Genomic DNA, 25,395 nt, shown 5'->3' with positions numbered 1-25,395 from the left:
AGGTCCAGGTGAGGGGTTTTTTCCGCACCACACTTATGAACACATTCTCTGGTAAACACAGTTTACTGTTTTGTCTCTTTCTTATATGAGTATTGGATCTGATTTTAATAAATAACACTAATGTATTCTACCAAGGGATTTCTTACTTCTATCTTCTGTTAAGGGCGGCAGGTAGCCTAGTGGTTAACGCATTGGGCCAGTAATTGAAATGTTGCTAGTTTGAATACCCGAGTCGACAAGATGAAAAATCTGTCGATGTGTCCTTGAGCAAGGCACTTAAGCATAATTGCTGCAGGGTTGCCTGTTGATAATGGCAGACCGTGGCCGTGACCCCACTCTCAGAGGGTGTCTCAGGGAGAGTTGGGATATGCCAACAAACACAGTTTCAACAGGACAAATACAGTGCATTCTGAAAGTATTCAGACCCCTTGACTTTTTCCACATTTTGTTACGTTACAGCCTTATTCTAAAATCGATTCAATCGTTTTTTTCCCTCATCAATCTATACACAATAACCAATAATGACAAATAAAAAAAAATGAAATATCACATTTACATAAGTACTCAGACCCGTTACTCAGTACTTTGTTGAAGCACCTTTGGCAGCGATTACAGCCTCGAATCTTCTTGGGTACGACGCTACAAATTTGGCACATCTGTATTTGGGGAGATTCTCCCATTCTTCTCTGCAGATCCTCTCAAGCTCTGTCATGTTGGATGGGGAGCATCGCTGCACAGCTATTTTCAGGTCTCTCCAGAGATGTTCGATCGGGTTCAAGTCCGGGTTCTGGCTGGGCCACTCAAGGACATTCAGAGACTTGTCCCGAAGCCACTCCTGCATTGTCTTGGCTGTGTGCTTAGGGTCGTTGTCCTGTTGGAAGGTGAACCTTTGCCCCAGTCTGGGTCCTGAGCGCTCTGCAGCAGGTTTCCATCAAGGATCTCTCTGTACTTTGCTCCGTTCATCTTTCCCTCGATCCTGACTAGTCTCCCAGTCCCTGCCGCTGAAAAATGTCCCCACAGCATGATGCTGCCACCACCATGCTTCACCGTAGGGATGGTGCCAGGTTTCCTCCAGACGTGACGCTTGGCATTCAGACCAAATAATTCTATCTTGGTTTAATCAGACCAGAGAATCTTGTTTCTCATGGTCTGAGTCCTTTAGGTGCCTTTTCGCAAACTCCAAGTGGGCTGTCATGTGCCTTTTACTGAGGAGTGGCTTCCGTCTGGCCACTCTACCACTCTAAAGGCCTGATTGGTGGAGTGCTGCAGAGATGGTTGTCCTTCTGGAAGGTTCTCCCATCTCCACAGAGGAACTCTGGAGCTCTGTCAGAGTGACCATCAGGTTCTTGGTCACCTCCCTGACCAAGGCCCTTCTCCCCCGATTGCTCAGTTTGGCCGGGCGGCCAGCTCTAGGAAGAGTCTTGGTGGTTCCAAACTTCTTCCATTTAAGAATGATGGAGGCCCCTGTGTTCTTGGGGACCTTCAATGCTGCAGAAATGTTTTGGTACCCTTCCCCAGATCTGTGCCTCTACACAATCCTGTCTGAGCTCTACAGACAATTCCTTCGACCTCATGGCTTGGTTTTTGCTCTGACATGCACTGTCAACTGTGGGACCTTATATAGACAGGTGTGTGCCTTTCCAAATCATGTCCAATCAATTGAATTTACCACAGGTGGATTCCAATCAATTTGTAGAAACATCTAAAGGATGATCAATGGAAACAGGATGCACCTGAGCTCAATCTCAAGCTTGAGTCTCATAGCAAAGGGTCTGAATACTTATGTAAATGAGTTAATTCTGTTTTTTATTTTGTATTATATATTTGCAAAAATTCATAAAAAGCTGTTTTCGCTTTGTCATTATGGGGTATTGTGGGTAGCTTGATGAGGAAAAATATAATTGAATCAAGTTTAGAATAAGGCTGTAACGTAACAAAATGCGGAAAAAGTCAATGGGTCTGAATACTTTCCGAATGCGCTGTACATAGACATGGAACGCTGGTCACTTTATTAATGTTTACATACTGTTTTACTCATTTCATATGTGTGGACTGTATTCTAGTCCAGGCCATCCTCTTCAACACTACTCTATCCTACGTATTCTTCAGATTTACTACATAAGAGCGTCTGCTAAATGACTAAAATGTAAATGTAAATATACTATCCACATACTTTCCATAATGTCTATACATCCTATCACACATACAGTATATACAGTGTAAATATATGTATTTATATATTCATACTCCGGACTCTGACATTGCTCGTCCTAATATTTCTATATTTCTTAATTCCATTCTTTTACTTTTAGATTTGTGTGTATTGTTAGATATTACTTCACTGTTGGAGCTAAAAGGAACGGAAGCATTTCTCTACACCCGCAACAACATCTGGTAAATGTGTGTATGCGACCAATAACATTTGATTTGATTTGAATTCCTAATTCTATGTTTACAGCAATGTCTAATGTCAGATGGCGTAATTCTTACGCGACACGCAGTTGCCAGGAGCCATGGTCATCACTAGTTAATACAGACAGAAAGTCATCCACCCTGCCTATTTCTACAATGTCTCTTCTTAAAAGCTAACCTCATGCCTAACCCTAACTTGAACCACTCTGCTAACCTCATGCCTAACCCTAACTTGAACCACTCTGCTAACCTCATGCCTAACCCTAACCTGAACCACTCTGCTAACCTTATGCCTAACCCTAACTTGAACCACTCTGCTAACCTCATGCCTAACCCTAACCCTAACCTGAACCACTCTGCTAACCTTATGCCTAACCCTAACTTGAACCACTCTGCTAACCTCATGCCTAGCCCTAACTTGAACCACTCTGCTAACCTCATGCCTAACCCTAACTTGAACCACTCTGCTAACCTTATGCCTAACCCTAACTTGAACCACTCTGCTAACCTTATGCCTAACCCTAACTTGAACCACTCTGCTAACCTCATGCCTAACCCTAACTTGAACCACTCTGCTAACCTCATGCCTAACCCTAACTTGAACCACTCTGCTAACCTCATGCCTAACCTCTGACCTCTGACCCTAACCTTAAATTAAGACCAAAAAGCTCATTTTTGTATTCAAATATAATTTATTTCATTAACTACTTTGTGGCTGTGTTATCTAGTGGAAACCAGCAATCTGTCTGACCAAACAAACTACTTTGTGGCTGTGTTATCTAGTGGAAACCAGCCATCTGTCTAACCAAACGTGGAATTCGTAGGGATTATGCACTGGACCTGTGTGAAGCTAGCCACAATAAGGATTAACCACAATATATAAACTTGCTGTTCAAAGTCCTGCAATAACTAGCCGACAAGTTATTGCCGACAAGGTGAAAAATAATAACTCACAATAATAACATCATAATAATATAGTCGACAAGGTGAAAAATCTGTCGATGTGCCCTTGAGCAAGGCACTTAACCCTCAATTGCTTCAGGGGTGCCACACTAGTATGGCTGACCCTGTAAAACAACACATTTCACTGCATCTTTCTGGTGTACATATGTGTCAATAAAACATTTATCTATATATATATGAGCTACTGTATAATGATAATATTTGTGTAAACTCTTTGGAATCTGTCACTGAATAGGCTGATACCCATTTCATGGGTGCACTCCATAGGTAAGGATGTACAGTATGTAGTCCCCGAATGCAGTTATGCAGTCTAAAACATCCACAGTGGGATTTTAACAGTATTTATTTTTAACTGTTTATTGTCTAATTAATTAATTATTGTATTTATTTTTAAGTTATGTAACAACATTCCAAACGTGTTTAGCATTATGCAGTCCAAATATGGCATTATTCCTCTGTTTGTATCCGTTTGGATCAGTTTCAATGGTGGACTTTTATTTTGAAGGCCAACCACAAATTTCACTATCGTGGCTAATCCTTATTGTGTGGCTGCGTCATTCATACAGTGTGGTGACTTCTGGAACTCATAACCTTTGGAGAGAAAGAAACGTAATTTTTTTTGTATTCTATTAGAAAAATGACATGTTTGACTTTCAGAAAAACATATTGGTCAAGCTGACCCATATTGGTCAAGCCTCTCCTATCATTGCTACGCAGATGACACACAACTAATCTTCTCCTTTCCCCCTTCTGATAACCAGGTGGCGAATCGCATCTCTGGCAGACATATCAGTGTGGATGACGGATCACTACCTCAAGCTGAACCTCCGGCAAGACGGAGCTGCTCTTCCTCCCGGGGAAGGACTGCCCGTTCCATGATAAGGTGAATGCACTAATTTGTAAGTCCGGATAAGAGCGTCTGCTAAATGACGTAAATGTAAATCTAAGGTCAGACACTTATTTTTTTGGGGTCCATTTTCCAACCTGTTAATCCTAACAGGATGTAACCTAACAGGGTGGAAATTTGGAGCTCAAGTTAGCCATAGCACTGTGTTGAGTTTTATTTTTTAATTGGATCTGTATGTGATGAATAGCTTGGAAGGAATGCATTAATGAGGAGCACTGTACTGATATGGATTGTTTCACATAACAGGCTGATAAGAACACTCTCTCTTTGTTGTCTGTGAAACTGTCCTTGAACATGGGTACAGTGGATTTGTGTATTTTCGGTGCTGACTCCGCAGGTTATTATCATAGCAACTACGCCTGGCAACAAATGGAGTGCCAAGGAGTTGAGACCAACCCCCGCGCCAACGGATTGGCTGAAATGGAGTCTGGACCACACTCAGTCCTTTGCTCTGGTTGGCCAACAGAAGAGGTGGAGGCTTTCTGTCAGAGTATTTGAGAAAGAATCTGTAAACAATAATTCTAGTTCTCTGTCGGCCCTGCGTGGTTTTTCAGTGAGCCCGTATACGAACCTTCATACTTATCATACATACATTTTGCATATAATAAATTTAGCTTGGATTGAATATCTCTTGATTATGTTTTCTCTTATTCCAATACCAGATTTGAATTACGCAATTTCTAACAACTGTGAGTGAGCAAGATTAAGCTAGCATAATGGTGAACACTTGAACAGGATTTTAACTTCTCTACAGTGGCGGCTCCTGAAAAAATTCTCAGGGGGGGCAATTTTTCTGATGATTTAGGTGACCTACACACATTTTAAAAAAGATATGTCCAGCAACAACATGAAGACAGGGGCAGCATATAAGTCAATACCAGAAGCATTTATTGACTGATCTCAAAAGTGTTGGCTTACCAGGGTTGGTGGAGCCCTCAGTTTCATCTTTGCCTCGCAAAGCTAACTCAAACACTCCGCAAAACTTCACACACTGGATTAGCCGGCTGAGGATGTGGCGGTTCTTGCTAATGTCGTAGTAAATATATTTGTTATAGTGAATATGGAATATGATATGTTGAGTAAAATGTTGTGCTAAGATCTATTTAGGTCAGGAGCTGGTTATAAGTTCTGTTCCTATCCAATAACAATGGACAAAAGGGTCCTATCTTGTCAGCCTTGTCAGTTTCAGTTCTCCAGTAAACTTGTGATTATCAACACTAACCTCATCGTTGTGGCGGCGGACAGCTAGCCTGTATCCCTCATCCAGTTGAGTGGGAATGTTCACTCTCCCCAAAGCAGACAATCTCAAACAGGTATCCATGTGGGTCTTTGACAGCTCATGTTTCTTAATCTTTCCTGAAAGATGGTGCATGTCCGTTACACACCAGTCGCTGTCCAAGCGGTGCTGTCTGCCGTGCCGCCTTCAGGGTGAAAGAGTAAGCAGGGGGTAGCAGAAGACTGCATTAGCTACATCGCAGCCTGCTAGCCAGGTTTTTCGTTCGTACCAATTTTTGGAAAATCCTCGGGTGTAGGACTTCCCCCCTTTAGTAGAAACCTGTTGAATTATTAAATTTGGTCTGGGAGGTCCTAATTGTTTCGTTGCCAATTTATCTTCATTTGTTCGCCGACAAAAAGGAACTTCTTTCAAAGACACAATCGAGTTGCACTGAAGCCTAGCCATTTTGACAGTAATAGTGAATTGATTGACGCTGCTACCCGCTCTTTTCTTAGTTACGTTCATGGTTATGTTACGTATGACGAAAGCGCGTAAGTGCAAGCCCTCAGAAACCCATAGAGATTGTATTGAAAGCTCTGATATTTGAAAAAAATAGATTTTACATGGGAGTCTATGACAGACTTCTGGGCGATTTTCAACCTGACTGAAATCGCCCCAAAAGGGGGGGGGGGGGCATTTGAAGCACGACTTTAGCCTGATTGGACATTTAGTGGCACTGTGGCAGATCAGACGTCTAGATTACAACACTGATAACTACTGTTGCCGTGATATAATTGATTAGAAAAAAAATCCCTTCCTTTTCCCGTTTGGCAGTGCGTCGCCCATATCGCCCTATTGAACACACCGCCCCTGCTTCTCTATCAAACATATTTTAACATAAAGAATGTGGTTAATTTTGCATGACAGGGTGGAAATTTATGAGTGGGACTAACAACATGAAACATGTAAAAATAGATCAAACTGAGTGTTTATATGTATGTAGCTTTGCACCATTGTTTTCCCACCAAATAAATTATGACACTTCCTGAATGTGGTGTCATTGTAGGAAGGGGTTGTTTTCTTAAATGGAGAATTACATCAAACTAACAGGGTGGAAAGTGATATCAGGGACACAGAAAATCTTAAAATAATAATAAATACAATAATCATGAAAAAAAAAACGTTATTGATGAGGGAGAATTGAACTAGAAATATAAAATGATGAAGAGCGACTTTATATATGTTATTATTTTTAGGCTTATATTTGTTGTGGAAGTTGATTAATAAAACCCTGCGATACAAAATTTCTACAACCACAACAACAACAAAAAATATCTAAATGCATAACATTTCCCTTTCAAGATCCATATTTGTGTGTTTTTAAGGTGAAGGACACCTGACCTTGTATTTAAAGCCTTTTGAAATCCACATTTTACACTAAATAAAAAGGGATATTTCCTGGGCACAGAAAAGGCACCGCATCGCAGCAATTATCCGGCTAGCTGGTAGCCTAGCTGTTAAGAGCGTATGGCCATTAACTAAAAGGTCGCTGGTTCGAATCCCTGAGCCAGCAAAGTGAAAAATCCACTGTTGTACCCTTGAGCAAGGCATTTTGCCCCCCAACAGCACCTGCTTCCCGGGCACCGATGACATGGATGTCGATTAAGGCATCCCCCGCACCTCTCTTGATTCAGAGGAAAAACACATTTTGGTTGAATGCATTCAGTTGTGCAACTGACTAGGTATCCACTTACTCCCAAAGGTACGCACTGGCTACTCAGGCTGATTAATAGAAACACGGCTACTATGGTAAACCTTGCTTGATCAGCTGAGCAAACTTTCTCCAGCTAGCAGCCTTGTGCTAGCTTGTTTGAATGGCCATTGCAGTAGCAGGTTGATGAAGTTATGGGACTGTTCTAAGCCATCAGCATGTTTCTGACTCTGACAGCCGGTGACTGTGCCTCGCAACGTTTTAACATTTGGCCAACGTGATAACATCGCAGCTAGAAACAGTCAGCTGTGCTGCCGTGATGAGTTCTGCAGCACAGCTGCCTTATCATGAAAACGAATTTGTGCTATTAGCTAACATTTCACTACACTAGCTACAACTGGCATTGTTGGCTTTCATATACAGTGAGGGAAAAAAGTATTTGATCCCCTGCTGATTTTGTACGTTTGCCCACTGACAAAGACATGATCAGTCTATAATTTTAATGGTAGGTTTATTTGAACAGTGAGAGACAGAATAACAACAACAAAATCCAGAAAAACGCATGTAAAAAATGTTATAAATTGATTTGCATTTTAATTAGGGAAATAAGTATTTGACCCCTCTGCAAAACATGACTTAGTACTTGGTGGAAAAACCCTTGTTGGCAATCACAGAGGTCAGACGTTTCTTGTAGTTGGCCACCAGGTTTGCACACATCTCAGGAGGGATTTTGTCCCACTCCTCTTTGCAGATCTTCTCCAAGTCATTAAGGTTTCGAGGCTGACGTTTGGCAACTCGAACCTTCAGCTCCCTCCACAGATTTTCTATGGGATTAAGGTCTGGAGACTGGCTAGGCCACTCCAGGACCTTAATGTGCTTCTTCTTGAGCTACTCCTTTGTTGCCTTGGCCGTGTGTTTTGGGTCATTGTCATGCTGGAATACCCATCCACGACCCATTTTCAATGCCCTGGCTGAGGGAAGGAGGTTCTCACCCAAGATTTGACGGTCCATGGCCCCGTCCATCGTCCCTTTGATGCGGTGAAGTTGTCCTGTCCCCTTAGCAGAAAAACACCCCCAAAGCATAATATTTCCACCTCCATGTTTGACGGTGGGGATGGTGTTCTTGGGGTCATAGGCAGCATTCCTCCTCCTCCAAACACGGCGAGTTGAGTTGATGCCAAAGAGCTCAATTTTGGTCTCATCTGACCACAACACGTTCACCCAGTTCTCCTCTGAATCATTCAGATGTTCATTGGCAAACTTCAGACGGGCCTGTATATGTGCTTTCTTGAGCAGGGGGACCTTGCGGGCGCTGCAGGATTTCAGTCCTTCACGGCGTAGTGTGTTACCAATTGTTTTCTTGGTGACTATGGTTCCAGCTGCCTTGAGATCATTTACAAGATCCTCCCGTGTAGTTTTGGGCTGATTCCTCACCGTTCTCATGATCATTGCAACTCCACGAGGTGAGATCTTGCATGGAGCCCCTGGCCGAGGGAGATTGACAGTTCTTTTGTGTTTCTTCCATTTGCAAATAATCGCACCAACTGTTGTCACCTTCTCACCAAGCTGCTTGGCGATGGTCTTGTAGCCCATTCCAGCCTTGTGTAGGTCTACAATCTTGTCCCTGACATCCTTGGAGAGCTCTTTGGTCTTGGCCATGGTGGAGAGTTTGGAATCTGATTGATTGATTGCTTCTGTGGACAGGTGTCTTTTATACAGGTAACAAGCTTTGATTAGGAGCACTCACTTTAAGAGTGTGCTCCTAATCTCAGCTCGTTACCTGTATGAAAGAAACCTGGGAGCCAGAAATCTTTCTGATTGAGAGGGGGTCAAATACTTATTTCCCTCATTAAAATGCAAATCAATTTATAACATTTTTGACATGCGTTTTTCTGGATTTTTTTGTTGTTATTCTGTCTCTCACTGTTCAAATAAACCTACCATTAAAATTATAGACTGATCATTTCTTTGTCAGTGGGCAAATGTACAAAATCAGCAGGGGATCAAATACTTTTCCCCTCACTGTAGGGTAGTCAGTACCAAGGCCAAGGGTAGTCAGTACCAAGGCCACGGGTAGTCAGTACCAAGGCCAAGGGTAGTCAGTACCAAGGGTAGTCAGTGCCAAGGCCAAGGGTAGTCAGTATCAAGGCCAAGGGTAGTCAGTACCAAGGCCACGGGTAGTCAGTACCAAGGCCACGGGTAGTCAGTACCAAGGCCAAGGGGAGTCAGTACCAAGGCCAAGGGTAGTCAGTATCAAGGCCAAGGGTTGTCAGTACCAAGGCCACGGGTAGTCAGTACCAAGGCCAAGGGTAGTCAGTACCAAAGCCAAGGGTAGTCAGTATCAAGGCCAAGGGTAGTCAGTATCAAGGCCAAGGGAAGTCAGTATCAAGGGTAGTCAGTACCAAGGCCATGGGTAGTCAGTACCAAGGCCACGGGTAGTCAGTACCAAGGCCAAAGGTAGTCAGTACCAAGGCCAAGGGTAGTCAGTACCAAAGCCAAGGGTAGTCAGTACCAAGGCCAAGGGTAGTCAGTACCAAAGCCAAGGGTGCTCATGTCCCAAATGGCACCCTATTTCCTATATACTACTTTTAACCAGAGCCCTAACTTTTTCTGTTTCATGGCTCACCCTGCCTCTCCACTCCCAGCAGCAGTAGTCATGTTGTTTCTGCTGGATGGAAACTCTGTGTGTGTCTGTGTTTGAATTTCCCTTCTGATAAGAAACTCTCCCTTCCTCTGAGTAAACACGTACCACTCAGAGAGGGGAGGGGGGGTGAGGGGGGAGAGAGAGCAGAGGGGGGGGGGGGGAGGGCAGAGGGAAGGTAGAGAGAGGGAGAGAGGTCAGAGAGAGGGAGAGAGAGAGGGTAGATGGAGAGGGGAGAGAGGGCAGGGGGGGAGAGTGCAGAGGGTAGAGCTAGGGAGAGAGGGTAGAGGGAGGGTAGAGAGAGGGAGAGAGGGTAGAGAGAGGGAGAGGGAGGGTAGAGAGAGGGTAGAGAGGGCAGAGGGAGGGTAGAGAGAGGGCAGAGAGAGGGCAGAGGGAGGGCAGAGGGAGGGTAGAGAGGGTAGAGGGAGGGTAGAGAGGGCAGAGGGAGTGAGAGGTACATCTGAGAATCTGACTGAACACTACTTGAATGCACCATTAACGAAGACATTATAAACTCCTGGAAGGTTAAGTCCCAAATGGCACCCTATTCCCTACATGGTGCATGGCCACTGGTCACAGTAGTGCACTATATAGGGAATAGGGTGCCATTTGGGAGGCAATGGAGGAGGAGGAGGGCTGACATTACAGAGAGGTAGTTCAGGAATGTTGTGTGGTGGCGTCTATTTCCTATGCATATCCTGTGTCAGTATGTCTGTCAGTATTTCTGTCAGTATGTCTGTCAGTATGTCTGTCAGTATGTCTGTCAGTATGTCTGTGTCAGTATGTCTGTGTCAGTATGTCTGTCAGTATGTCTGTCAGTATGTCTGTCAGTATGTCTGTGTCAGTATGTCTGTCAGTATGTCTGTGTCAGTATGTCTGTCAGTATGTCTGTCAGTATGTCTGTGTCAGTATGTCTGTGTCAGTATGTCTGTCAGTATGTCTGTCAATATGTCTGTCAGTATGTCTGTCAGTATGTCTGTCAGTATGTCTGTCAGTATATCTGTCAGTATGTCTGTCAATATGTCTGTCAATATGTCTGTCAGTATGTCTGTCAGTATGTCTCTGTCAGTATGGCTGTCAGTATGTCTGTCAGTATGTCTGTCAGTATGTCTGTCAGTATGTCTCTGTCAGTATGTCTCTGTCAGTATGTCTGTCAGTATGTCTGTCAGTATGTCTGTGTCAGTATGTCTGTGTCAATATGTCTGTCAGTATGTCTGTCAGTATGTCTGTCAGTATGTCTGTGTCAGTATGTCTGTGTCAGTATGTCTGTGTCAGTATGTCTGTCAATATGTCTGTCAGTATGTCTGTCAGTATGTCTGTCAGTATGTCTGTCAGTATGTCTCTGTCAGTATGTCTGTCAGTATGTCTGTCAGTATGTCTGTGTCAGTATGTCTGTCAGTATGTCTGTCAGTATGTCTGTGTCAGTATGTCTGTCAGTATGGCTGTCAGTATGTCTGTCAGTATGTCTGTCAGTATGTCTGTGTCAGTATGTCTGTCAGTATGTCTGTCAGTATGTCTGTGTCAGTATGTCTGTGTCAATATGTCTGTCAGTATGTCTGTCAGTATGTCTGTCAGTATGTCTGTCAGTATGTCTCTGTCAGTATGTCTGTCAGTATGTCTGTCAGTATGTCTGTGTCAGTATGTCTGTGTCAGTATGTCTGTCAGTATGTCTGTCAGTATGTCTGTCAGTATGTCTGTGTCAGTATGTCTGTCAGTATGTCTGTGTCAGTATGTCTGTCAGTATGTCTGTCAGTATGTCTGTCAGTATGTCTGTCAGTATGTCTGTGTCAGTATGTCTGTGTCAGTATGTCTGTCAGTATGTCTGTCAGTATGTCTGTCAGTATGTCTGTGTCAGTATGTCTGTCAATATGTCTGTCAGTATGTCTGTCAGTATGTCTGTCAGTATGTCTGTCAGTATGTCAGTATGTCTGTCAGTATGTCTGTTAGTGTTTGTTATTAGTCATTAGTCCTCCACTTCCTCTCCACCATCATCCACTGAGGCAAATTAAGAGTCAGAGTTAGTTTCTATTTCACCATTACAGTGCATGGGTGTGTGTGTTCAGATCTAATCAACTTCCTCAGTTCTGTTTTGCTCCCCAGCGCACAAATATCATACCCCCCAAAAAATGCTAACCTCCCCTGTTATTTCTCTCTCTCCCCAACTCTCTGTCTTTCCCCATTTCTCTCTCTCTCCCCAACTCTCTCTCTCCCCATCTCCCTCTCTCTCCCCATCTCTCTCTCTCTCCCCATCTCTCTCTCTCTCTCTCTCTCTCTCTCTCTCTCTCTCTCTCTCTCCCCATCTCTCTCTCTCTCTCTCTCTCTCTCTCTCTCTCTCCCCATCTCTCTCTCTCTCCCCATCTCTCTCTCTCCCCATCTCTCTCTCTCTCCCCATCTCCCTCTCTCTCCCCATTTCTCTCTCTCTCCCCATTTCTCTCTCTCTCCCCATCTCTCTCTCTCTCTCTCCCCATTTCTCTTTCTCTCCCCATCTCCCTCTCTCTTTCTCTCTCTGTCTCTCACTCACTCACTCACTCACTCACTCTCTTTAGCCTGTACTGTCACACAGAATTATTATGTTTCCGGTCTCGGGGAGTAACAGAACATCATTTTTCTCTAGATTTTGGTTAAATTCCAAACCAATGACACCGACAGGAACCTACTACACTTCCCCCCCATCCTGTCCTCCCTCACTGCCCTTATAGAAGGAGGATAGAGAGAGAGAGAGAGGAGGAGGAGTCGTTGGGGAGTTTCCAGTAAAAAATATTCAGCAAGCCTAACAGAATACAGTATACTACACTGAGGGACGCTCAGTGATTATTAGGGGAAATGGAGATCGTAATACTTGTTTCATTATTGTCTCTGTATTGTGACATCACCGGTAAGTTAGACTTCTGTTCCAGTACAACGTTGTGATACAGGTGTTTGGTAAATTAGACTTCTGTTCCAGTACAACGTTGTGATACAGGTGTTTGGTAAGTTAGACTTCTGTTCCAGTACAACGTTGTGATACAGGTGTTTGGTAAGTTAGACTTCTGTTCCAGTACAACGTTGTGATACAGGTGCTTGGTAAATTAGACTTCTGTTCTAGGGGGGGGGGGGGGGGGGGGTTATACAAAGCTAACATATGGAATTGTTTTAAGATGGTCATACAATGGATAATTTAGCTATTTGATTTTAGGATTTCTGTAAGTATCCCCCAAAAATATTGAAAAGGAAATATATATTTGAATGTTTTTTTTTTTTTTTTGTGAGAATCTCCCCTTTCCATAGTGGAGTCTTGTTAGTGTGTAGCCCAAACGGTTTGGACGCTACAGACAGAAGTTGGCACATCAGCGGTACCGACTTCAGACGAGTCCTGTGGGGCTTCTGGGGGTCGTAGAGCAAAACGGAGAACACTATCGTATTCGTGAGAGTCTCATCTTTACACTGTAGCTCTGCCACTTTCCACCGCAGATGCAGAATGCCGACATAGGCAGATGCGGTAGATTGAGACGCAGCCCATACAAAAAAAGCTTCAACAGACAGATTTTGATGGCGATTCTATTACTATATTCATTAGATTGACGCAATCGACTCCTAATAGCTTAGGTGTTTTTCTGTTTCATTTTGATATTTTACTACTTTATGTATTTAATATAAAGTATTTTTGAATGAATCAATTGGAAAGCCTGTGTGTTACGTGGCACTTATTAGGGCAGAGTGAAACAGAACAGAATTTGGAGTCCAAAGGTTCTGAGTGGATCTGGCCTCTACGCCCCTGTTCAAATTCTTTAGGAATGTATCCTCCTCTTTCACTCCCTAGATGTAGGCTAGTCACGAATGTAACATGTTATGATTGTTGAATGCTAGGCAGAGGTTGCTTCAACAGGTTCTCTGTGTGTGTGTGTGTGTGTGTGTGTGTGTGTGTGTGTGTGGAGTCACAGAGCACAATGGCAGGAAGAGGAGGGTCCAGATGTTGTCTGTGTTGCCATAGTGATAACTAGAGGTCATTTGAAGCATGGGGTCTGCTATTATTGGAGACATACTGTATCATGTTGTGTGTGTGTGTGTGTGTTTGTGTTCTTGTGTGTGTGGCTATTTCTGGGTTATGGAGTGTAACATGTGGTTGATTAACATGCAGATAGATAAACATTAGACAATAACATTGTCTTGTTTCGTTTGAACAATAAAATCAACAATAACAGAACAATAAAGTTTTAACTTGACCTTGGTCATCCAGATGCTGAGTGCCTGGTGGTTAGTCCGGTCAGGCTGGTGGTGAAGTATGGAGACCCAGCTTCAGCCAAATGCACCTCCGATCCGCCTCAGCAAATGGGCTGGGAGGCGACCCAGGGAGGGGTGGGTCTAACAGACAATGAGACGAAGTTCCTAAACTGGAGCTACCACAGGTAAGAGGGGCAGACACAGCTGAGACTTTTAAAAGTTGTTTAAAAAATCCCACCTTTTTAACATGATTCTACTGTTATTTAGCTTCAATGGCCTTTAATGAATGTTTTACTGTGATTTAGCTTCAATGGCCTTTAATGAATGTTTTACTGTTATTTAGCTTCAATGGCCTTTAATGAATGTTTTACTGTTATTTACCTTCAATGGCCTTTATTTTCATTGATTTATTTTAAATGCACTTTCAATATTTATTTTGATTTAACAGAGTGACTGACTGGAATATCGAACCTAAGTGCTTCACAGAGAGTGGCAAGTGTCTTAAACAGCTGAACATCACAGTTTATAGTGAGTGACGTCTCTCTCTTATCTTCACTGGTGTTTCTGAATGTATACTGCAGTATGGCACCGTTAAATCACTGTGTGTGTGTCCATTCCTCCACAGAGCTTCCAGACTTTGGGTCCATCAGCTATAGGAGTCACCCTGATCCAATGGTTGAGCAGCATCAGTACCAGTTACAGTGTCTCTTCCAGAACATCGCTCCTATTGAGAGACTCAGGGTGACCTTCTACAAAGTCAATACCAGTGGTGAACAGACAGAATTAGGCACACAACAGAACTCCAGGGACAACATCAAGACACCAGTGAATGGGATCTATACCCTGGACTTCACCCCTAGTAGAGATGATGATGGGGCCCAGTTGTGGTGTTCAGCCATGTTGGTTCTGGGACCAGAGGGACCCCAACCTCCTCCTGTAATGGAATCAGACCGCCTCAACATCCAACATTTCTGTCGAGGTCGGTTGATTGGTCGGGAAGGTCCAGTTATGGATATATGTGTTTGTTATTCAACAATATAATTCACACATTGTATAATGAATATCGCTCCCCCTACCTGTGTAATGAATAGCGCTCCCCCTACCTGTGTAATGAATAGCGCTCCCCCTACCTGTGTAATGAATAGCGCTCCCCCTACCTGTGTAATGAATAGCGCTCCCCCTACCTGTGTAATGAATAGCGCTCCCCCTACCTGTGTAATGAATAGCGCTCCGCCTACCTGTGTAATGAATAGCGCTCCCCCTACCTGTGTAATGAATAGCGCTCCCCCTACCTGTGTAATGAATAGTGCTCCCCCTACCTGTGTAATGAATAGCGCTCCCCTACCTGTGTAATGAATAGCGCTCCCCTACCTGTGTAATGAATAGCGCTCCCCCTACCTGTGTAATGAATAGCGCTCCCCCTACCTGTATAATGAATAGCGCTCCCCCTACCTGTGTAATGAATAGCGCTCCCCTACCTGTATAATGAATAGCGCTCCCCCTACCTGTGTAATGAATAGCGCTCCCCTACCTGTGTAATGAATAGCGCTCCCCCTACCTGTATAATGAATAGCGCTCCCCCTACCTGTGTAATGAATAGCGCTCCCCCTACCTGTGTAATGAATAGCGCTCCGCCTACCTGTGTAATGAATAGCGCTCCCCCTACCTGTGTAATGAATAGCTCTCCGCCTACCTTTGTAATGAATAGCGCTCCCCCTACCTGTGTAATGAATAGCGCTCCCCCTACCTGTGTAATGAATAGCGCTCCCCCTACCTGTGTAATGAATAGCGTTCCGCTTACCTGTGTAATGAATAGCGCTCCCCTACCTGTGTAATGAATAGCGCTCCCCCTACCTGTGTAATGAATAGCGTTCCGCTTACCTGTGTAATGAATAGCGCTCCCCCTACCTGTGTAATGAATAGCGCTCCGCCTACCTGTGTAATGAATAGCGCTCCCCCTACCTGTGTAATGAATAGCGCTCCGCCTACCTGTGTAATGAATAGCGCTCCCCCTACCTGTGTAATGAATAGCGCTCCCCCTACCTGTGTAATGAATAGCGCTCCGCCTACCTGTATAATGAATAGCGCTCCCCCTACCTGTGTAATGAATAGCGCTCCCCCTACCTGTGTAATGAATAGCGCTCCGCCTACCTGTATAATGAATAGCGCTCCCCCTACCTGTGTAATGAATAGCGCTCCGCTTACCTGTGTAATGAATAGCGCTCCGCTTACCTGTGTGACCGTGATCTCCTCGTAATGAAAAGCTCATCTCTGGAATCGAGGAGGAGCATCACAGCCTGGAAACACTAAGGCAGAATAGAAGCCCCATAGCTGAAACGTGATATGAGCTTTCACATAATCATTGGTATTGCTCAATATAAGCATTGGGATTTTGACATTGGAGGTGTGTCTCTGTTATTTGTTAACTCGACACAGCCCATTACTTGCACAAAGACTTCATTATACGATGTGTCAATTCTATAGAATTTTGAATTATTCCACCCCCCATACTGCTAACATAGAACAGGGCTCTCCAAACCTGCTCCTGGAGAGCCTGCCTCCTGTAGGTTTTCACTCCAACCCCAGTTGTAACTAACCTGATTCGTCTTACCAACTAGAGAATTATTAGAATCAGGTGCACTAGATTAGGGTTGGAGTGAAAACCTACAGGAGGGTAGCTCTCCAGGAAAAGGGTTGGAGTGAAAACCTACAGGAGGGTAGCTCTCCAGGAACAGGGTTGGAGTGAAAACCTACAGGACGGTAGCTCTCCAGGAACAGAGTTGGAGAGACCTAGAGGGAAAATAGAGAAGGTTCTGTTAACCTAGAGTTCTGTTCAGTAGACATGAAACAGAAAAAAAAACAGGGAGGTACTATCTGAACTTGTTCAAAATGATAGGTAGGTAGATTGGTTGATTGATTGGTTGATTGATTGGTTGATTGGTTGATGTATTTGCCCTCCTGCCTCTATGCTCTCCTCCTCCAACCTCTCATCCTCCTCCCAGATTTGCTCATTCACACTGATGTAGCCTCTGAAATGGCCCGCAGATGCAATGCTCATTTCCTCTCTCTGTTCCTTTAAACTTTGGGGTGGTTGTCTTGGTAACGGTATGTAATGTGTAACAACACTTTAGTGTAAAGCAAATCGGATCTGAGCGTCCTTACATATGGAGGATGGGAATTGTATCAGGATTGAGATCCACATATGAATGTGGTATGAATCAAAACTCAAAAGATGAACTCATGTCGTTTTTTGCTGTTTACATATTGGGGGAAAAGATCAGATATGTATCAGACATGCTAAATAATTGGCAAAATATCAGAATTGGGCTGCCTGTGTAAACGCAGCCTAAACGTCTGTTTCCCTCCTCAGGAGCTTCCTGTCAGGCTGCTGGAAGTGCCATGGTGACCGTGCTGCTCCTCCAGCTCATTCATTGGCTGTAAGACCACTTCCTGAACCCACTGATTGGCTGAATAGATGTGCTTTTTTTTTTACAACCCCCTCCCACTGTGAGTGGGGACTTTCTGTCCACTTTCTGCTAACTATTGATTAATTATTGTATTGATTTATTGGTTGATTGATTGATAACCATGCCTACAATACTTTGATAATATTACCTTGTAACTTTATGATTTTTCCTTATATATACAGTATATATAATTACATTTACATTTACGTCATTTAGCAGACGCTCTTATCCAGAGCGACTTACAAATCGGTGCATTCACCTTATAGCCAGTGGGATAACCACTTTACAATATGTTATATATTTTTTAAATATATATTAAATGTTTATTTTTATTTTTATTTTTTATGGAGTTCATTCATTTTACAATGATATTACTTGCATTTGATTTCACTATCTCTGACCTTTCGTGATCTTAGTCAGCTATAACTCATAATAAGGAAATGTGAAATTAAGTATTAATTTATGGTGTAAAAATAAAATACAATGAACTAGACTTTGTTAATATACAAATGACATAGGTCCAGGTGAGTGTTTTTTCTGCATTAGTGTGTCAATAGCAGGAAACCTTTGGCTCTAGATTACACCTACTAAAAATACTTGACATTGTTTGCGAGATCAGACATGATATCACTCTAATCCGAGTGTTCATTTTAGGCAGTTGCTTTCATTTCAGCGCATCTAATTTGTTAACATTTCAACTGTATTAAATGATTACTTTCTTCAATTCAATATAACATTTACACGATCTTGTGATTTAAGTGTCGAGACCGTGCATTAAATCCCTGACGAAGCTTTAGAGTTCTTATAGATTCAACGGTAAGACAATGTATTCCATTCACCACATTTCAGCTATTATCGGGGTGTGTTTGAAAGGCCATTACAAACATTTCCGCGGCTGTAACGTTAACGGGGAAAAACGTCAGGCACAAGCAAAAGTATGAGCCGCAGGAGTTAAATGAAAGCAATCAATCCAGCGAGATTTAACTGACAAGTGGATTTTGCACCCCTCAAACACAGCAAATAGATTGCTGAAAGAAATAGATCCTCAGGTAGGCGGGGCATGCGCGTTGCTTAGTGTGTGAGTGTGTGAGAGAGAGAGAGACCATGCATGTCCGCTGTGCTTAACTTGTACATTGGGAGGTCCTGGAACATATAGTGAGAAAGGAGAGGGGGGATATCCGGGGGGCCTGACGTACCGGAACGCATGAGAAAAAAAAGGTGTCCAACACACCGTAGCAGCGCAGCAGACAGAGTAAACAGCCACGTAGCCTACTGTCTATGGTGGTGAAACGCGCTCTTCAAGGTGTTGATTCATTCAAAGCATTTGAGACGTCACTGCTGAACACCCACCATACTCAGTGCCAATAGCAGGGGTTCTCAACTCTTACCCTACGAGGTCCAGAGCCTGCTGGTTTTCTGTTCTACCTAATAATTGATTGCATACACCTGGTGTCCCAGGTCTAAAGCAGTCCCTGATTAGAGGGGAACAATTAAAAAAATACCCAAATGTCATACTTGAGTAAAAGTATAGATACCTTAATAGAAAGTTACTCAAGTAAAAGTCAGACAGTAAAATACCACTTGAGTAAAAGTCAAAGTATTTGGTTTTAAATATATTTAAGTATCAAAAGTAAATGTAATTGCTAAAATATACTTAAGTATAAAAAGTAAAAGTGCATTCGGAAAGTATTCAGACTCCTTCCCTTTTTCCACATTTTGTTACGTTACAGCCTTATTCTAAAATGAATAATAAAATAAAAAAATCCTCATCAGTCTACACACAATACCCCATAATGACAAAGCAAAAACAGGTTTGGAGAAATGTTTGCAAATGTATTAAAAATTAAAAACAGAAATACATTATTTACATAAGTATTCAGACCCTTTGCTATGAGACTCGAAGTTGAGCTCAGGTGAATCCTGTTTCCATTGATCATCCTTGAGATGTTTCTACAACTTGATTGGAGTCTACCTGTGGTAAATTCAATTGATTGGACATGATTTGGAAAGGCACACACCTGTCTATAAAAGGTCCCACAGTTGACAGTGCATGTCAGAGCAAAAACCAAGCCATGTCCGTAGAGCTCCAAGACAGGATTGTGTCGAGGCACAGATCTGGGGAAGGGTACCAAAACATTTCTGCAGTATTGAAGGTCCCCAATAACACAGTGGCCTCCATCATTCTTAAACTGAGGGGAAATAATGAGGAGGCAACTTGATTTAATGCTGATAACTTTTATTAGAATGTCTACAATGCGAACAGTGAAACAATTAATAAATCGTGCCGCGAGAGGTACCGGATCCTGTGTCAATAGTATCTGTTAGTGTTTGTTGTTAGTCATGTGCTCCCTCCACTTCCTCTCCACCATCATCCACTGAGGCAAATTAAGAGTCAGAGTTAGAGTTTCTATTTCACAATTACAGTGTGTTTGTGGTGTCCAGACTAGAGATCTTGGGGGAATGTCCCTCTCTTTCTGATCTGATCAACTTCCTCTGTTCTGTCCTGCTCCCCGGCGAGCTGACAACCCTGCCTAGTGATTGTTACCACGGAGATGACGTGACCATAACAACACAGGTCAAACCAGTGAATGATTTGATCATCACCAATAACGTGCGATCAGGAGGTATGAGAGTATATGTACACAATAAGAAGACAGTTACTGTTAAAAGACACCTCTAACCTAAACACTCCATTATAGACTACTGTCCTGATTTGGGTCTCACTCTCTCTCTCTCGCTCTCTCACCAGAGACACTGTGTGTGTGAGAGATATATATATATAGAGAGAGAGAGATATAGAGAGATATATATATATAGAGAGAGATAGAGAGTTATAGAGAGAGAGAGATATATAGAGAGATATATATAGAGAGAGATATATAGAGAGAGATATAGAGAGATATAGAGAGAGAAATATATAGAGAGAGAGATATATATATAGAGAGAGATAGAGAGAGATATATAGAGAGAGATATAGAGAGAGAGATATAGAGAGTCACTGGCTTCATCAATAAGTGCATCGATGATGTCGTCCCCACAGTGACCGTACGTACATACCCCAACCAGAAGCCATGGATTACAGGAAACATCCGCACTGAGCTAAAGGGTAGAGCTGCCGCTTTCAAGGAACGGGACTCTAACCCGGACGCTTATAAGAAATCCCGCTATGACCTCCGACGAACCATCAAACAGGCAAAGAGTCAATACAGGTCTAAGATTGAATCATACTACACTGGCTCTGACGCTCGTCGGATGTGGCAGGGCTTGAAAACTATTACAGACTACAAAGGGAAGCACAGCCGCGAGCTGCCCAGTGACACAAGCCTACCAGACGAGCTAAACCACTTCTATGCTCGCTTCGAGGCAAGCAACACTGAAGCATGCATGAGAGCACCAGCTGTTCCGGATGACTATGTGATCACGCTCTCCGTAGCCGATGTGAGTAAGATTTTTAAGCAGGTCAACATTCACAAGGCCGCAGGGCCAGACGGATTACCAGGACGTGTACTCCGAGCATGTGCTGACCAACTGGCAAGTGTCTTCACTGACATTTTCAACATGTCCCTGACTGAGTCTGTAATACCAACATGTTTCAAGCAGACCACCATAGTCCCCGTGCCCAAGAACTCTAAGATAACCTGCCTAAATGACTACCGACCCGTAGCACTGACGTCTGTAGCCATGAAGTGCTTTGAAAGACTGGTCATGGCTCACATCAACAGCATTATCCCAGAAACCCTAGACCCACTCCAATTTGCATACCGCCCCAACAGATCCACAGATGATGCAATCTCTATCGCACTCCACACTGCCCTTTCCCACCTGGACAAGAGGAACACCTACGTGAGAATGCTATTCATTGACTACAGCTCAGCATTCAACACCATAGTGCCCTCTAAGCTCATCACTAAGCTAAGGATCCTGGGACTAAACACCTCCCTCTGCAACTGGATCCTGGACTTCCTGACGGGCCGCCCCCAGGTGGTAAGGGTAGGTAACAACACATCTGCCACACTGATCCTCAACACGGGGGCCCCTCAGGGGTGCGTGCTCAGTCCCCTCTTGTACTCTCTGTTCACCCATGACTGCATGGCCAGGCACGACTCCAACACCATCATTAAGTTTGCCGACGACACAACAGTGGTAGGCCTGATCACCGACAACGATGAGACAGCCTATAGGGAGGAGGTCAGAGATCTGGCCGTGTGGTGCCAGGACAACAACCTCTCCCTCAACGTGACCAAGACAAAGGAGATGATTGTGGACTACAGGAAAAAAAAGAGGACTGAGCACGCCCCCATTCTCATCGACGGGGCTGTAGTGGAACAGGTTGAGAGCTTCAAGTTCCTTGGTGTCCACATCACCAACGAACTATCATGGTCCAAACACACCAAGACAGTCGTGAAGAGGGCACGACAAAGCCTATTCCCCCTCAGGAGACTAAAAAGATTTGGCATGGGTCCTCAGATCCTCAAAAAATTCTACAGCTGCACCATCGAGAGCATCCTAACTGGTTGCATCACCGCCTGGTATGGCAACTGCTTGGCCTCCGACCGCAAGGCACTACAGAGGGTAGTGCGTACGGCCCAGTACATCACTGGGGCAAAGCTTCCTGCCATCCAGGACCTCTATACCAGGCGGTGTCAGAGGAAGGCCCTCAAAATTGTCAAAGACTCCAGCCACCCTAGTCATAGACTGTTCTCTCTGCTACCGCATGGCATGCGGTACCGGAGTGCCAAGTCTAGGTCCAAAAGACTTCTCAACAGCTTCTACCCCCAAGCCATAAGACTCCTGAACAGCTAATCATGGCTACCCGGACTATTTGCACTGCCCCCCCACCCCATCCTTTTTACGCTGCTGCTACTCTGTTAAGTATTTATGCATAGTCACTTTAACTCTACCCACATGTACATATTACCTCAACTACCTCAACTAGCCGGTGCCCCCGCACATTGACTCTGCAACGGTACCCCCCTGTATATATAGCCTCCCTACTGTCACTTTATTTTACTTCTGCTCTTTTTTTCTCAACACTTTTTTTGTTGTTGTTTTATTCTTACTTTTTTGTTTAAAATAAATGCACTGTTGGTTAAGGGCTGTAAGTAAGCATTTCACTGTAATGTCTGCACCTGTTGTATTCGGCGCATGTGACCAATAAAATTTGATTTGATTTGATTTGATTTGAGCGAGAGATATAGAGAGAGATATAGAGATATATAGAGAGAGAGATATAGAGAGATATATATATATAGAGAGAGAGATAGAGAGAGGGAGAGAGAGAGAGAGAGATATAGATATATATATATATATATAGAGAGAGAGAGAGATATAGAGATATATATATAGAGAGAGAGAGAGACGCCTGGAGCCACAGAGACTATAATCTGACAGTTATAGAACATGTAATAAAAAGTGACACCTCTAACCAAATGGCACCCTATTCCCTACATAGTGTACTACCTTTGACCAGAGCCCTGGTCGGAGTCCTGGTCGGAGCCAGTACACTAGTACACTACTTCTGACCAGGGCTCCGACCAGGGCTCCGACCAGGGCTCTGGTCAGAAGTAGTGCACTATGTAGGGAATACGGTGCCATATGGAAACGCAAATCATCACGTCAAGGACATGGCAGCTTTCCCTTAGACCTCAGCCAAAATGGCCCCCCAAAATCCTGTGTGATGTGGTGTAGGTAAGAGTCCTGCAGGTAACTCCACCAGATGTCCAGGGCCGTTCTCCTATAGGACAACCTGCTGGGTCCCTTCCTCGTCCTGCAGAGGGAATCTACTGTAGGACGATACACACGTTTTCAGAACAACGGACAGAAAGCACAAGAGTTCAGATTGCGTAGCAATGTTATTATTCAGTGCAGTAACAGAGGTTGAGTTTGATTGTCCATTTCAGCTCCAGCGCTGAATAAAATATTATTCCTAAGAGAATCGCCTGCATGTCTGTCCAGTGCTGCTGCCTGTCTTAGTCAGTCTCACTGTTCTTCATAGGCTCAGTCTTAACTGGGGAGGAGAGGAAAGAGATGAGGGGCAGAGTTCACAGGATGTAACGGCAGAAACTGTGTGTGTGTGTGTGTTTGATGAGGAACCGTGACAAAGGAAATAACAAGTCACAGTTAGTGTCACGCCCTGGCTCTGGGGACTCTAGTATGTTGAGCCAGGGTGTGAGTTTTCTTTTGTTTTTCGTTCTAGTTTTGTAGTTCTATGTTGGCCAGTGTGGTTCTCAATCAGAGGCAACGTGTATCAGCTGTTGCTTGTTGTCTCTGATTGGGAACCATACTTAAGCAGCCAGTTTTCCCACAGTGTTTGTGGGATCTTGTTCCTGTGTAGGTTTGTGTTTTGCACCTTTGGACGTCACGTATCGATTTGTTGTTTTTGTTCGTGTAATCATTATTTAATAAATATGTTCACCTTCCACGCTGCGCCTTGGTCCTCTGTATCCGACGATCGTGACAGTTAGGTCATACTTACCAGAAGAGTACTAACTATCATAAATACTCCTGTGAGAGGGCTGGCTGATCACAGCTTTGTGGAGGGATACTCCTGTGAGAGGGCTGGCTGATCACAGCTTTGTGGAGGGATACTCCTGTGAGAGGGCTGGCTGATCACAGCTTTGTGGAGGGATACTCCTGTGAGAGGGCTGGCTGATCACAGCTTTGTGGAGGGATACTCCTGTGAGAGGGCTGGCTGATCACAGCTTTGTGGAGGGATACTCCTGTGAGAGGGCTGGCTGATCACAGCTTTGTGGAGGGATACTCCTGTGAGAGGGCTGGCTGATCACAGCTTTGTGGAGGGATACTCCTGTGAGAGGGCTGGCTGATCACAGCTTTGTGGAGGGTTACTCCTGTGAGAGGGCTGGCTGATCACAGCTTTGTGGAGGGTACTCCTGTGAGAGGGCTGGCTGATCACAGCTTTGTGGAGGGATACTCCTGTTTGTCACGTCTCTGTTTGTCCCGTCTCTGTTTGTATTTTTTATTATCTCTTCAACTCCTCACTTATTGTTCAACTCCTTACTCATTTCTTGACCACATGGTCACTCCATGTCTGCATGTTTCCTAACTCCATGTTCCTGTAACTCTGAATGAAATACAATTTCCTTCCGTGTGTGTGTGTGTGTGTGTGGGGGGGGGGGGGGCATGGGGGCATGGTTCATGGTGGTGTGCAGTGTGACTACACAGCCAGATTCCATTGACTGATCAGAAGATGACTTGTTCCATCTGTTTGATAAATATCCTACTCCCATACCAGGCAGGGCCACCCCCATGATCCTCCAGTAGGTGTCCAGGCCATGGCCCTGACCCCAGAATCTGTTAGGGTTAGCTGGGCAGACAACAACCAGAAGAACACTGAGGTCCGCTACTGCTTCGTCAAGTGGAACACCATTTACTCTACTAGTGGGAAGTTCATTTTGCAACTGCTGACCACACCACCCGCGTCGCGTGTGCGAGCGTTGCAAAAATAAATGTACACTTACATGTTATTCAATCATTGCACCCACACTGCTCATGAGCGTCTGCTTAGCCAGGCGCTAAAATAGAACTTGGTTCTATTTGAGACGCTTGACGCGCTGCAAGTCCCGCCTCTCCCTCATGTCCTCATTGGTTTTTAGGAGCATATACCCACGTGGGTGATTGAAAGATGAACTGAGGTCCACACTCCAGTCCAGTTGGTGGTGGTAATGCACAACGTTGCATGCATAGAATTTCCGAAACTCACCTTTTTGACGACATACGAGACTGTTTCGGGAGGAGCAGAACTGCCTCGTTGACAACCTGCAGAGGCGTGCCATTTAGACTGAAGATTTCCTGTCTGGTAATTACAAAGATCAGCCTCTAGAGGGAGTCAAAACTGTTTCTTTCTAGGATCTCGTCCTA

The 25,395-nt window shown here is 44.1% G+C and overlaps 1 protein-coding gene across 2 annotated transcripts in view; it reads left to right on the top strand.

Moving 5' to 3' along the window:
- The window catches only part of LOC311120553 (uncharacterized protein), a gene marked incomplete at its 3' end in the record, with an annotated part of 61,552 nt that overhangs the window by 14,626 nt on the left and 21,531 nt on the right, over nucleotides 1–25,395 (top strand). The window contains exons 5-8 of one of the 2 annotated variants that reach the window (XM_084195140.1): nucleotides 14,067–14,235; nucleotides 14,499–14,578; nucleotides 14,676–15,029; nucleotides 17,421–18,308. In XM_084195140.1, the coding sequence (XP_084051266.1) occupies nucleotides 14,067–14,235; nucleotides 14,499–14,578; nucleotides 14,676–15,029; nucleotides 17,421–17,491 (674 nt within the window). Of the gene's footprint in view, nucleotides 1–14,066; nucleotides 14,236–14,498; nucleotides 14,579–14,675; nucleotides 15,030–17,420; nucleotides 18,309–25,395 lie in introns of those variants that run through there. The other variant, XM_084195139.1, reaches the window with a different exon arrangement.

Source organism: Coregonus lavaretus, assembly GCF_964263955.1.
Source record: "Coregonus lavaretus genome assembly, contig: HAP1_SCAFFOLD_47, whole genome shotgun sequence".
Lineage (NCBI taxonomy): Eukaryota > Metazoa > Chordata > Actinopteri > Salmoniformes > Salmonidae > Coregonus > Coregonus lavaretus.
Note: the sequence above shows the minus strand (reverse complement) of the source record. Positions and strands in the feature narration are given on the sequence as shown.